This window comes from Spinacia oleracea, chromosome 2 (assembly GCF_020520425.1).
Source record: "Spinacia oleracea cultivar Varoflay chromosome 2, BTI_SOV_V1, whole genome shotgun sequence".
In the NCBI taxonomy this organism is placed as follows: Eukaryota; Viridiplantae; Streptophyta; class Magnoliopsida; order Caryophyllales; family Amaranthaceae; genus Spinacia; species Spinacia oleracea.
The window spans coordinates 96,758,819-96,773,460 of record NC_079488.1 but is presented as its reverse complement, the minus strand read 5'-3'; the positions used below and the strand labels follow the sequence as shown (position 1 = coordinate 96,773,460).

The following is a 14,642-nucleotide window of genomic DNA, read 5'->3' as shown; positions in this document are numbered from 1 at the left end:
CTGACCCACCAGAATCACATCTGTCGTAACCCACCAAACCCTTTAGACCACCCGACCCGCACAATCCACCTCATCCCACGATCCACGTAACCCACGATCCATCATGTACTGTGTCCATTTTTTCCGACACAGCCCACGACTCGACCCACCCTAGGTTAACTGAGGTGGGTTGTGTGTCAACTATCCCATACCCACGACCCATCAAACCCACCCACCCACAACCCACCCAACCCGCCACGTTGACCATCTATATATAAGACTATAAGTATGGCAAAGTTCTCTACTTGTGTTATGGGAACTGCTAAGCAATATTGGGCACAAGCCGTACAAGCCGTGCAAATGTACATAGTGGACTATGTTTAGAACAACAAACCCAACACTAACCCCAATGTAAATTGGGAAGTACTGAAATGGCCCTGAACCCAAAATGGCAAAAACCCATTTTCTTCCTCACGCTTTCTAAAAAGTAAAAGTATAATTTCAAAAAGAAAAAATAAAATCATTAAAAAGCAGACACGTACTTCATTACGTGCCACCGTCTTACGACTCCAGAATGCCACGAGTCGTTTCCTAAATCCTACCCGATAAACCGAACCACCGAAACCCAATTAAAAACCCGGGACGCCAACCGCTTTGATATAATAATAATAACTGAAAATCTGAGAAAACAGAGAAAGAAAAACAGAGTAAGATTAAGAAGAAAAAAAAAAAGGTTGTGCAAAAATGATGAATTTGTTAGCTATAAGTTTGATTGCAACTTCAATTGTAGTTTCTGGGTTATTCTCACCAAATCCACAAAACAACGGTGGGAATAGTGACCAAATCATCGTTAAAGGAGGCCACAGAGCGGTTGTTGTTGAATACGGCGATGACGTCGGCGATGGAAAAACAAAAGTTTCTATTTCTTCACCAAAGTCTTCTGAAGGTACGGGTTCGGTCCCGATTGATGAGCAGATTTCCCGGGCAGCAGCTTCGGTGGCGGGGGTTGCCCAAGACGTGAAGGGGAAGGCTCGTGAAGTGGTAACGGACCAAAATGTGCCTCATGGGGCTCGGCCGAGGGAGCTTATATGTGATGCTTATGGGAAGTGTAAGCATAAGATTGCTGGAGTGTGGAGTAAGACGAAAGAGAAGGCGGCCGAGGCGGAGGAGACGGTTGAGGAAGTGGTGGAGGATGTAGTGTATAAGGCTAAGGATTTAGCTTCCAGGGCGGGTCATAAGGCGGAGGAAAGCGCTGAGGGTGTTCGAGATAATGCGAGAAAAGCAGGGGAGGCTGCAGAGAGAGTGAAGGATAAAACAGGTGAGAAGATAAGAGAAACAGGGGAGAAAATAAAAGAAAAAACAGGGGAGAAAATGAGAGAAACAGGGGAAAAAGTGAGAGAAACAGGAGAAATTGCAAGAGAAAAGGTGGAGAAAATGAAGGGGAAAACAGAGGAAATGGTGGAAGAAACAGGGGAGAAGATTAAGGAAAAGGGTAGGAAGGGGAAGAAAGAATTTTTCGATATCGCAAGGCGAGGGAAGGAAGTTATAAGCGATGCAATGTGGTATACAAGTTCAATTGGGTATGTTTTAGTGAAGGAGATATTGGGTTCAGTATTGGGTGTGGCTCAATTAATGGGGATTGCAACAGCATATGGGATAGGAGTGTGGGTGACATTTATAAATAGCCATGTATTAGCAGGGATTTTGGGAAGACAGCAATTTGGTATGGTGCAGAGTAAGATTTACCCTGTTTATTTTAAGGCAATGGTGGGGAGTATTGGGTTGGCTTTACTTGGACATTTACTGGGACACGGGGGTAACATGTTTCATAACAAGGCTCATATGCTTCAGGGTTATAATCTTATGACTAGTCTACTTTTTGTTTTGGGTAATTTGCTGTTCTTGGAGCCTCGTGCCACTAAGGTAAACTATTCAACAACTTAACTAATGTAATTTACCATAATCATGCATAAAGTGTAATTTGATTATTTGTGCAGGCTATGTTTGACAGGATGAAACTAGAGAAAGAGGAAGGGAGGGGAAGAAACCGTACTGCCTCCCCTACAAGAGTCATAGACACTGTGGTCACTGATTCTGCTGGTCCTGTTCCAACAACCACCACCACGACCGCCGCCACCACCACCACAACACCACCGGAAAGCATCACACCTGTGGGAAGATCTGAAGAAGATAAAGCCAAGTCCAAGCTAGCCAGGCTAGATGAGAGACTGAAGAAGCTCAACTCATTCTCATCCCTTATGAACATCATGACTTTGATGGGTCTCACTTGGCATCTCGTTTATCTTAGCCAACGCCTTCGAGCAAACACTTGCTGAATTTCCATTACATATGAATCAAGTTTTGAAGTTTGCTATAACTGTGACTCGGTGGATGTCCATATGTTTGTATCATGCTATGTATATGGCTTTTTCCAGGGGTTTAGGGATGTATTTTCTGTTGTTTGTTTTGCAAAATCTAACAGGTTTGATGTAGCAGTTTGTGCAGAATAACAGTTAGTCTTGGATTTGTAGTTTCTTGTGAATTTGTGATGTAGTAATGTTACAATTTCTCCGAGTTCTAACTACTTGTATGTGGTGTAGCAATTTTACATCTTGTGTTTCCAACTGAAATTCTAAATGTGACGGAACTTATGAAGCAGTTCATTGAAGCGTGCTCAATTGGTAATATAAATGTCAATATGTACAATTAGGGAATACAAGGAAATGTCAGTCATAAAAATAACAAAAATTGTGCGAGGAAGGAGGAAAAAACATCCAAATATTGACTAAACTCCCACCGCAATACCCCAAAGAGACTATACAGTTAATGGGCGATGATCCCGTTCCAAGTTCCAACCTAAACCAGGTTCCTGACATGCCGGATATTAGCCCGAGGCTCGGAGGAGGTGAACAAACATCTTGAGCAGAGGAGGAGGTCGACAAACACAGGTGAAGAGCTTCTCAATTATGAACGTGTAATCTAAATGTTGTCCATGTGCCTGTCATGGTTAGAGAGAACTCAATAAGATACAGATAATATACTCCGTATCATACACTATATAAACATAGATTGCTCGTACTCTAAAACAAAACAATACAATAGTGAACTGGAAGTTTTAGAGGTCATGGAAATGCTTCAACATATAAAAGCTGAAGAAAGTTCAATACAATATAAGCTCTTTGTAGCTGATGGGGACATAATATGACCTACAGTTGTATGAAGATAACAGTCTCCAACCTACTGGGTTATAGGAATTGCAGATCATTCACCAAATCAGCAAAAGAGCAGAGGAATCAAGGCAGGCTAAAAATAACAGCGCTTCCGTCTCTTGGAATTTGGGAGACTGTCATATTCCTATTACAGCCAATTGTTAGGGAAGAACAATATTGTATTTTATTTATGTCTCTTAAGCAGTCATTCCTTATTTGAGCAAACTAGAGATAGTTGGGTACAATGTAAATGTCACATAAGCACTAAGCAGGGTAGGGATTCGAAAACGTATGCAGTCCTGTACTCCTGTCCTTCCGATACCACAGGCTAATTCTTAATTTGACACAGTTCATTATGCAATGACAATCTACTACAAATAATCTACTATAAATAATCTTCCAAAGAAACAAGCAATGCAACAGGACACAAGGATGTCATAGTGATTAGTAAAAGAAATACATGAAAGAGTTGATGCTGAAGGCATTATGGCAGGAATCAAGTTTGTTAATACTTTTTTTGGTGTAGAGAGAGCTACAAAGGGCAAGGTAACAAATGACGTAGACGGGATTTGAAACCCAGGTCTTGGGTACCAGCCCCTCAATACTTTACCTAGTTGGCATCACAAGTTTGTTAATATTTGATTCGGCTTTTAAATGAACCCGGCTATTTAAGTAACTCCGTCTTTTCAACAATAAAAAAAAAGTGCTACAAAATATGTTCTAAGCGGAACAGAAAATAAACCTCAAAGAGATGCAAGTGTTCAATTCGTACCTGAAGCCCTTGTCCACGAGGCTTGCATAACAAGCTGCACTGCAGCAGTAAGAACTCCAACAAAGATGATGCGACAGGGGGCCAAGCATACTGAAGTCAGTTTAAATAGATTCAAGACCTTCTCTCGCATCCAAGCTATGAGTAACTTGAGATCATCAAATACACGATATCTTCAACTTATCTGATATCATAGAAGTCCAAGAAATAATATCTTGCTAGGGTTTTGAGTAGGAAAACAATCAATGTAATGTGAACAGATCCGAAGAAGCAAAAAGCTTGAGAAACTAATAACACTTGGATAATGTGCGGATGAGCTAGTTTAGCCCGGACAATCAACAGTAAGTGTCATTGTCTAGAGATACACAATCCTGATTTGGTGATTGCTCCATAATATTGGCCTACATTCTTGAAGCACATCACACTGTTGTCAGGATCTCCAACTTGATAGACATGGTCTCTCGCACCAGGCACCAGCTATCTTATAATGCTATATTATATTTTACACTCATCTCCATCATTATTTACAAGGGACCAAGAGTTCATCCAAATACTTCACTATATACAAAATCAGTTTTTTACTTACAAAACAGCACATTTCAAATGTCGGTGTCGCATCAATCCATAAGTATCACCGAGGGGCGAATGAAACAGTGATTTCATCAGGAAGACCAATATTTTGAGCCCAGGTTTTAGACTCCAAGTAATACTTAGAAATCCAACCAGCCACTCGACCCATGTCTGGCCTTCTGCCAGGATCCTCAAGAACACACTCTAATGCGACCCGGGCCAACCCATCCGCCACCTCAACTGGATACGAGTCTCTCAACCTCCTATCAACCCACTGTCTCAACCTCCCAGTTCCACTTCCCACCGCTTCTCTCGCTGTTTCAATCAAAGAAACCTTCCGAAAAGCCCCACTTCCTGAATCAACATGCACCTTCATAGGCTCCTCACCGGACAATAACTCTAACAGCACCACCCCAAAGGCAAAAACATCTGATTTCAATGTGGGAATCCCTGTCGTCTGAAACTCAGGCGACATATACCCTCTCGTCCCCACAAACTTCCCCACCGCGCTACCCACCCGTTTCAAAACATGGTAATTCGAACTATCATCATCATCTTCTCCACTGATTGCCTCAGGAACCTCTCCACATAATTGGGCAGTCCCAAAATGACAAATCTTTGCAACTAAAGCAGGCTCCTCACAAATAACAATTGAGCTACTTTTAACATGATTATGAATAAAACCATTCTTAAACCCAGCACAATTATGCATATAATCTAACCCATCAGCAATCCCAGCTATAATTTGAACCCGGGAAATCCAATTCGACAGAACTGTAAAATTAGGGTTTCTAGGGTTCCTCAAACAATCACTCAAATTTGCACCACAAATAAACTCATAAACAAGATATAAATAATTCCCACTAACTGAAGCACCGTGAAGCTTCACCAAACTAGCATGATGAGACTTACAGAGGAGAGACAGTTTTCGCCGAAGCTCCGAATTGTCAATGGGCCGTCGAAGCTTGCGCTGGGTAACAATCAATTGCTTCTTATCAATTAAACATTTCCAAGAGGTTGAAGAAGAGGAAGATGAAAAGGGTCTCAACAGGAAATTGCTGGTTGCAGATCGAATTTCAGAGAGATCATAAATATGGGGATTTTCAGGGAGTGAATCTTTGAGACTTGATAACGAAGCCCTGCTGGAAATTGAAGATGATTTTGAGTTGAATTCGTTGCTTCTGCTTTTGCTTTGGCTGTGGCTTCTGCTTGAGGGTGAATTTAGTGCAGTAGGATTAATATTTGTATTTGATGGGGTGAATTTTCCGGGTTGAATGATGCTTGAGTTCTTAGATTTTGATCTGAACATAGAGAAACACATTAGATTAAATCTGGGTTTTTGTATTATAGTGAAGAATGAAAATGGAACATGGGGATTTTGAAACTCGGAATGACATTAAAAAAAAAATGAAGTTTGATGATTTGATGAAACAGAGGAATGGAGGAAGGAGTAGGAGAAGTAGTTGGTCAAACATTCCCGTGACACAAGAGAAGAGGAAACTTGGGAGAAGATTCCAGCTTGCCCAAGGAGACGACTCATGTTTCTTTATCAAAGATTACGGGTAGATATTACTGGATCCGTTTCTTTTTGTTCTTTACGTTTTACTTTTATCAAAATTTGTGTCCAATGATTATTTTAATCAATAAAATTCATTTGGTCAAATCTCTCACATTTTTTTTTATTGGGGCACTAATTTTTTCTCATTTTCCAAATCATGTTTTTAATAAAAGTGAAAACATTATAAATAAACCTAATTTTCCTTGTTTAAATAAAAAAAATAGAGGAATCTCAATGCACATTAATTAGAGGTTAATAAACATGCAAAAGGCCAAATGTAAAGACCAAAAAGAAACGGAGGGAGTATTTTGTCCGTTTTAAAATAATAGGTACACTTACGCATTTTATAACAACCAAGATCAATGATTGAAAAGTAGAATAAATATGGGAAAAGTGAAATGTAGAAAATTAAAAAGAAAAAAAAAAGATTGAGTGGTATGATGTAAGAAAAGATGAATAAAAGAACAGGTTAATTAACTGGAAAATTATGAGAAAAAAAATAACATAAAAAATAGATTGAGTAGAATGTTGTAGGTAATATTTGGGAAAAAGAATAGTATGAATGCATTTGGGTGTACAATCTAAATCGTGAGATGGATATGGGTTGTGCATCGTGCTAATCATGTGTGCCTTGACAAGCTTGACCCATGCCCTATCCATTAGCTACATGCGGACTAGGGATGTTAATGGGCCAGATTTATACCGAGTCAATCTTCACCAACATCCATATGTTTTTCGAATGGCTCCACCATGTCACCCGCTTAATCCATCATCCACATCAATGTGTCACCCCCATCCATCCATCCATCCATCCATCCATCCATCCATCCATCTGTCATCAACAGATGAAATGGGGGTATCGAGTGACTAAGCTAATAGATGAATACTTTATATCTTAAAAAAATTACATCAACTCTAACATATATACTTCAACAATGAAAAAATATTTATAAGATCGATCTATTTTGAGATCCTGATGCCTAGTAGGTATTGTGCTTCTCCTAGATACTTGATCGAAAAACATTTCCCAAGCCAAATCTTGACAGAATACAACATAAGAATGTTATTCCAGACAAATAATATGTCGTCGTCATACAATACTAGGTAAGAAATATTTCTTCCACTAACCTTGTTGAATACACAAGATTCGTCTGCATTCTTGATAAAGTCAAACTTGCTTACTGATTCATCAAAACGTATGTATCAGCTCCTTGATACTTGCTTTAACCTATAAATTGTTTTCTTAAGCTTGCATATCTTTTTAGAAGTCTTTGGATCCTCAAAGCCCTCAAGTTGTGTCATAAACACAGTATATGTTAAAACGCTGTTTAAGAAGGCAATTTTGACATCCATTTGTCATATTTCATAATCGTAATATGCATCGTTTGCTAAAATGATTCGAACGGACTTTAGCATTGCAACTAGTGAAAATGTTTCATCATAATCCATATCGTGGACTTGCATGTACCCTTTTGCAACCAATCTAACTTTAAAAACTTCTAGTTTTCCATCTTTGTCCTTTTTTAACTTGAAAACCCTATGGCTTGATAGCCATATGACAATCGACCAAATCTCATGCTTGGTTTGACATGGAGTCTATTTCGGATTGCATGGATCCTCGCCATTCCTTAATTGGATCTAGGGTTAGTGATAACTTGTTTGCAAGGTCGCAGGCTCATCGTTATCTAGCAATAGAATTTCATGGCTTTCATTCATCATGATCATGTCGTATCTATCTGGCTGAACCCTATAACTTTGCGATCTACGCGGGGTAATACAACTCCAGATGATTCTTGATCCTAACCAGACACTTCTAAAGTTTTGTGAGTTTCATCCTAAATTCCATTTCACCATTCGATAGATTTTATTGTTTTAGGTTATGGACAATCTAATCGTCTTGCGGAATAAACCTAAATGCCAAGATCCAAGTATAATCACATAAACAATTAGCATAATTAGGAAACCATACATAAGTGATGCGTTTCTTCCCTAAGCTACGCCCGAATCAAACAAGAACCTAGTTTTTTACTCCAAACGCCGACCCTCCAAGGTAATCACAGTATGTTCATACCCGCCTTGGTATTACTAGATTAGATTAATAGTCAAGGTAAAGTGTATAGGATTCGGGTTCTCACTTAAATATAGAGCCCTAGGTCTATATTTATAGAAGTAGGAAAACTATAATTCAATTAGGAATAGAATTCCGGTAGAACTAGGATTTAGGAAGTCTATCCAAAATACAATTCTACCTTTCGTTGAATTAGGAAACAACACAAAAACCCACACACTCCTTGCACACGGAAAGGAGTGGATTGCCGCAAGTTACATGAGCGGCAAATGACTTGAGGCCCAAGCATATGGCACGCCCGCCCATGTGATGTGCATGCGCGTCGCATGCGTTGAGATGCGCATGCGTACTGTGCCCATGCTGCTACTTTGTGTGCTCATGGGCATGTGCGCTAGGTAGCCCATTGTCACGTGCTGACTATTTCCAAGCCTTTTGCACGCTGCCCACTAGCGTCACAGTCCCGTCGGATCACTAGTCAAGGCTACCCGATGTTTTAGCTATGCTAAGTGTGCTACGAAAATGGCTAAGTAAGGAAACTTTGTAAGCAAGAGAGTTTGGAAAGGTTTTTCTATTGCTTGAGAATGAATACACTTGTGTTGGATGATTTGTACAAATGAATGGGGAAGCCTATTTATAGGCACCCAAGTCCCTAGCCTAGAACATTCTACACTCTAGAATATTCTACACTACTCTTTACAAAGAATACCCTACACTATTCTAGAATGTTCCCACCTCCAAAGGGAACCCTCTATACATGGAGGTCTCTAGAATACTCTCCCTAATCTGTACAGCAAGGTTCTAGACCCTTCCCATCTAGAACCATCATCATCCAAGCAAGCTACACACTTCCGGACCCATCTAGAAGTTTTCGGTGCACTCTCGTGCATAGCTGCTGTAAACCGGGCCCATCCGGGCCTCAAACCCAAAATATGGCCCAACCATTGTCTTCATTGGGCCAAAATACATGAGACCCCAAAGTTTCAGACCATTTGGATATCGTTTGGTCCCCCAAACGACCCATTATCCGATGGACCATCGCGTTGCCCGATGGTGCCCAACGACCTTGCCGCCACCCTTGGCGGTGCACCGCGTTGCCTTGCGATGCTTGTTGCCTTGCATGCTGCCACATCCGATGGTGTGGGAGGCCATCCGTGACATTCTCCCCCACCTAAATTCTTGACGCCCTCGTCAAGACATCCCGTTGTGCGTGCACACGACCCGTACCATGCACCTCGTCCAATGCTTTGCCGCTGCACGACCCCAACCTTGGGCACCTCGCCCATACGATAGGCACCATGCCTACCTTCCTTGCTCCTCCCATGGAGCTTCACACGATCAGCTGTCTCTCGTGCCCATGACCCGAACCACACGTCCCTTTTCCTTGGACGTCCCTTGGTTGCCGTTGCACGAGCCTTCAAGGAAGAGATTCTCATGCATTCTTCCTTGTCCCTTGCGAGTCGAATGTCGACGTCGCTGCCCTTGTGTGTGATGGTTAGCACGCCATCACCCACTCGAAATGGTAGGACCGAGTCTAGGAACTCCATGCCTAGCACCACATCCTCATCATCCATGTCGACCACCATAAAGTCGACCTTGCCCTTCCACTTCCCCAAGCGGATATGGACGTCCCATGCCTTGCCGTAGACCAGCGTTGCCTTTGAATTGACGGCCTTCATCTCGCCGCCGACCCGAGTGAACTTCACCCCTAGTTTCTTGGCTGCTCCCCGCGCAAGAAAGTTGTGGGTTGCCCCTGTATCAACGAGCACCCGACTTGGTTCCTCGTTCACTTCTCCGTGCACGACCATCAAGTTTCCACCCGACTTGATGCTCGCTCCCTTCATTGTCGTGGGTGCCATCTCCCGTGGCACGACTATGTCCTTAGGCCTGCTTTCCACGACCCCATCATTACGGAGCCTCATGTTTGCGAGCTGGACCTCCTCGTCCACTTGCATCGCCCCTAGCCTTCTCTCGGCAGTTGGCTCCTCCTCCGTAGTGCCGACCATGGCACTCATCTTTTCCAACTTTGGTCGGACGGGGCAGTTCCTTGCAAAATGTTCACCTTCACAAAGATAACATTTCAAAGGCCTAAACGACTTACCTCCGTCACGACTGTCCCTCTTCGCTTGGGCCTTATCCTTTCCATGCTCCGCATGCTTGGCCCTCGGTTGATGCGATGCTTCCTCGTCGCCTTCGTCCTCCTCAAACCTCCGACCCTTGTCCCGTCTCGAACTTGGCAACTCATATAGGGACTCTGCCACTGCTATGGCCTCGGCAAGATCCTTGGCTCCTCGTCGCCGCACCTCTTGCTCCGCCCATCGTTGTAGCCCATCCATAAAGTAAATGAGTTGGGTCTTCTCCGGAAGATCCGATATCTCTAGCATGAGTGAAGTAAACTCCTTCACATACTCCTTGATTGATCCGATATGCTTCAACCCACGCAGCTTCTTCATCGCGATTTCTTCGGAATTCTCCGGATAGAACTGCCTCTTGAAGTCGGCCTTGAACTCGTCCCACGTCTTGATCGAGCAAAGACCCTTCTGGATGTCCAACTCACGCCTCCTCCACCAAAGGATGGCATCCTCCGAAAAGTACATGGTGGCGGTGGAGATTCTTGTAGCATCGTCATCCAAATGCATGGCCTCGAAGTATCTCTCGATGCTCCACAAGAAATTATCGATAGCCTTCGAGTCACGCTTGCCCTCGAACTTAGACGGCTCCGGAACCTTCATCCTTGGTCCCTCCCGCATAGTAGCACCCCCGGCCACTGCCGCCTTTAGTAGAACCACGTCCCCCTTGACGGATTCTAGTTGCTCCTTCATGGCATTGTAACGCCCCATAATGGCATCCCTTAGTTGTGCCACCTCTCCCCGAAGTGTGGCAGCAACCTCATTAATGAGGACGTTCACGGCTTCCCTTGCCTCCTCGGCCGCCGTCGTAGCCCCCAACTCCAACACTTGGACTCGACTATCGAACCCCTCGATGTCTTGCCCATGGCTAGCAGCAAGCCCTTTCAACTCTTCGAGTTGCTGCTCCGCAATTCCCATGCTGTCGACGAGGTCCGCTGTCGCCAGCTGCACTTTATCCAAGCGACCATCAAGATCTGTGGTCGATGGCTTCCTCTTCTTGGTGGGATCCTCCACCACGCCAGATGCACCAACACTATCCTTGATCGATGCCATCCGATCAGCCCTCCGATCAGAATTTCGTCCACACAACAGCTAGCACTTCAACGACAACGATGTTGCGTCCCAACGAACGTTCCCGCTCTGATACCACGTGTCAAGTGCTGACTATTTCCAAGCCTTTTGCACGCTTTAGCTATGCTACCCGATGTTTTAGCTATGCTAAGTGTGCTACGAAAATGGCTAAGTAAGGAAACTTTGTAAGCAAGAGAGTTTGGAAAGGTTTTTCTATTGCTTGAGAATGAATACACTTGTGTTGGTTGATTTGTACAAATGAATGGGGAAGCCTATTTATAGGCACCCAAGTCCCTAGCCTAGAACATTCTACACTCTAGAATATTCTACACTACTCTTTACAAAGAATACCCTACACTATTCTAGAATGTTCCCATCTCCAAAGGGAACCCTCTATACATGGAGGTCTCTAGAATACTCTCCCTAATATGTACAGCAAGGTTCTAGACCCTTCCCATCTAGAACCATCATCATCCAAGCAAGCTACACACTTCCGGACCCATCTAGAAGTTTCCGGTGCACTCTCGTGCATAGCTGCTGTAAACCGGGCCCATCCGGGCCTCAAACCCAAAATATGGCCCGACCATTGTCTTAATTGGGCCAAAATACATGGGACCCCCAAGTTTCAGCCCATTTGGATATCGTTTGGTCCCCCAAACGACCCATTATCCGATGGACCATCGCGTTGCCCGATGGTGCCCAACGACCTTGCCGCCACCCTTGGCGGTGCACCGCGTTGCCTTGCGATGCTTGTTGCCTTGCATGCTGCCACATGAGATGTTGTGGGAGGCCATCCGTGACACCATGCACTTGTTGCAGCATTGCTTCGACCATGGACGCGTGCATGCGGCCTATGTCCTGTGCTTCCTGCTCATGGTTCGAGATTCGTGTTTCCGATTCTATTTTCATTGCAATATTATATCTGATTCAGAAAATGTTTTTGTTTCCGGTAATATTCCATTTTCAGCAATATTTCCGTTTCAGGTAATATTTTCGTTTTTTTTCGGTTGGCCCACTGAGCCCAACATCCATCATTTTCGAATACATACGACTTCTAGACTTTTTACCGAATATTATTTTGTTCGTCTAAATGTTTGATCCGTTCACATACTACTTGTGCGACCCCATGAATACAATTAAGTGTAAGTTGTGTAATTAATTATATTAATTCCATTTGATCTAAAGCGGCCTACAACTAGGCATTCCGATCACTTGATCTCACTATATAATTAACTCATTAATTAATCTGAACCGCATTTACTAGACTTCGCATAAAAACATTAAATGCATATTTGAAGCAAGGACATATTTTCTTCAATCTCCCACTTGTCCATGTATTTCCTAATTCTAAATTGTTTCACTTGATGTATACTCATTAACATAAGGTGAAACTAGTCATCCTTATTATGTTTAGGGTTATTTTTCGATGCCAGAGTTCAACTGATCAAGTAAACAGATGATTATAGCTTATGTTCTGTTGTGGGGTTTTTCCGGTGAGATACCTTGGAGGTTTCTTGGTAACTTTTAAAGATTAAACAAGATTGTATTTTTATAGAGAGAGAAAGTAGAGAGAAGGCAGAGCAGCAATTGCTCTAGAATGTATTGATTGTGACCCCTTTTTCTAGGGAAGTGGGAATATTTATAGTACTAGGTTTTTGTGGGAATGACCTAATATTCCCCTTACATGATTGGCTGGGGAATGGGAAAAGGACACGTGTCCTTTCTCCTTACAATTCTCTGATCCCTTGTAGCAATAGTGGGCTATTTGGGCCTATTGTGCTTAGTAATTCACTTGGGATACATACTAATTAAGCCCTTTTCCAGGTATAGGTTTTATACGTACATTTATACATACTTAAATACATACATTGTAGATACCTAGATTAATACTCATGCCCCGGAGTAGACTTTGCATGATTTCTGCTTAGGGGGCGCAATACGTGCCAGGTGTCACATCTTCATTGGTGCACGAAGGCATGGTAATTTTGCCCACAACATTTGCCCCTCAAGAAGGGCATTTCTGGAAACACTTTCCGGGTATCGCTTCTTGATCTTTGATTTGCATCTTCATCTTTGGGTCAGGTGTTGAGGGGGTGACACGTGTCACCTTTCTCTATTTTGCCCCTCCCTATATATAGAGGGGGGGGTAAATTTCATTTTTTTACATTTCGTTTTCACAGAGCTTTCATAGGCGATTTCCGGCGTGTTCCTACCACCATCAGGCGATTTCCGGCCACCACGAGACTCATCCTTTTCCTCGTCAAACTCATCCTGTTCTTCGCGAAATTCATCCCGTTCTTCGCGATACTCATCCTGTTCTTCACCAAGTACTTCGCAGATCTTTCAAGGTTAGTTTTCGCCATTCTTGTTTTTGTTATCCTCTCGTCATTTTTCTCTTTGTTAGCGGCCGACCTCTTAGTACTAGGTAAGGGTTTAAAGGTTTCATTTAAGATTTTTCCGCCGTTCATCTTTTGTCGGGGCGGACGTCCAATCGCGTCTTTTTCTTCATTGTTGGTCACCCCTAAGCCGTGCTTCGTTCACTATGCAGAAGGCATGGCTAGAACCAAGCAAACGGCAGATCCTACGCGCCTGCGCTTGCGGGAAGGAGCATCGACACCTCCTAGGGAGAGATATTCTTCCACCGCCTCGGCAGTCGACGAAGAATTTGCCGAATTCTTTCAAGAGATCGACGAGTACGTCGAGGCGGGGGAGCAGGCGGCAAGCTCGTCGGAGGGTACAGCGAGCCAGGCAGTGGGGGAGCCAAGCGTCGCTCCATTGTCATCGGCCGCCGAGGAGCAAGAAGCTGCTCCCCAGCTTATTAGGCCCAGAGGACGGGAGGAGGCCCAATTGCTTCCGTCAGAAATTCACCCAGACGTGGGCTGGATGCGGTGGCTAGACAGGCACGGAGCCAAGATGAGGGATGACCTCTGCGTGGGGGAAGGGTACCAAATGCGCGTGCCGGCCGGTCTGGACTCGACCGTCAGCCTGCTTGCCGAGGGAGAATTCCCTGTGTATGCCGCGTCAATCAAACTCGGCATGAGATTCCCTCCACACCCCTTCGTTGTGGAGGTGTTAGATGGTTTTAATATTGGGGTGGCCCAGCTGACCCCCAACTCATGGGCGGATATCTTTGGCTACATTGCCAAATGTGCGCTGAACGACGTGGAGCCGTCCTTCAATGCCTTTCTGCATCTGGTCTCCCTCTCTCGTTCCCCCAGTGCCGCCAAAGGGTGGTTTAATCTGAGCAGCCGTGGTACCTACCAGACAGTGGTCGGCAAGCTCAGCAAGTGGC

General features: G+C 43.7%; 2 protein-coding genes across 2 annotated transcripts; one reads left to right on the top strand and one right to left on the bottom strand.

Moving 5' to 3' along the window:
* Positions 1 to 437: 437 nt before the first annotated feature.
* On the top strand, positions 438 to 2,587 carry LOC110787583 (uncharacterized). Its single transcript, XM_021992212.2, has 2 exons — positions 438 to 1,902; positions 1,977 to 2,587. The coding sequence occupies exons 1-2, from the start codon at positions 724 to 726 to the stop codon at positions 2,313 to 2,315; spliced, it is 1,518 nt and encodes a 505-aa protein (XP_021847904.1). The 5' UTR covers positions 438 to 723; the 3' UTR covers positions 2,316 to 2,587.
* A 51-nt stretch (positions 2,588 to 2,638) lies between these two features.
* On the bottom strand, positions 2,639 to 6,061 carry LOC110787608 (lysM domain receptor-like kinase 3). Its single transcript, XM_021992231.2, has 2 exons — positions 3,961 to 6,061; positions 2,639 to 2,977 (listed from the first exon to the last, which is right to left on the bottom strand). Exon 1 carries the CDS (start codon positions 5,846 to 5,848, stop codon positions 4,589 to 4,591), a length of 1,260 nt encoding a protein of 419 aa, XP_021847923.1. The 5' UTR covers positions 5,849 to 6,061; the 3' UTR covers positions 2,639 to 2,977; positions 3,961 to 4,588.
* Positions 6,062 to 14,642: the final 8,581 nt, after the last annotated feature.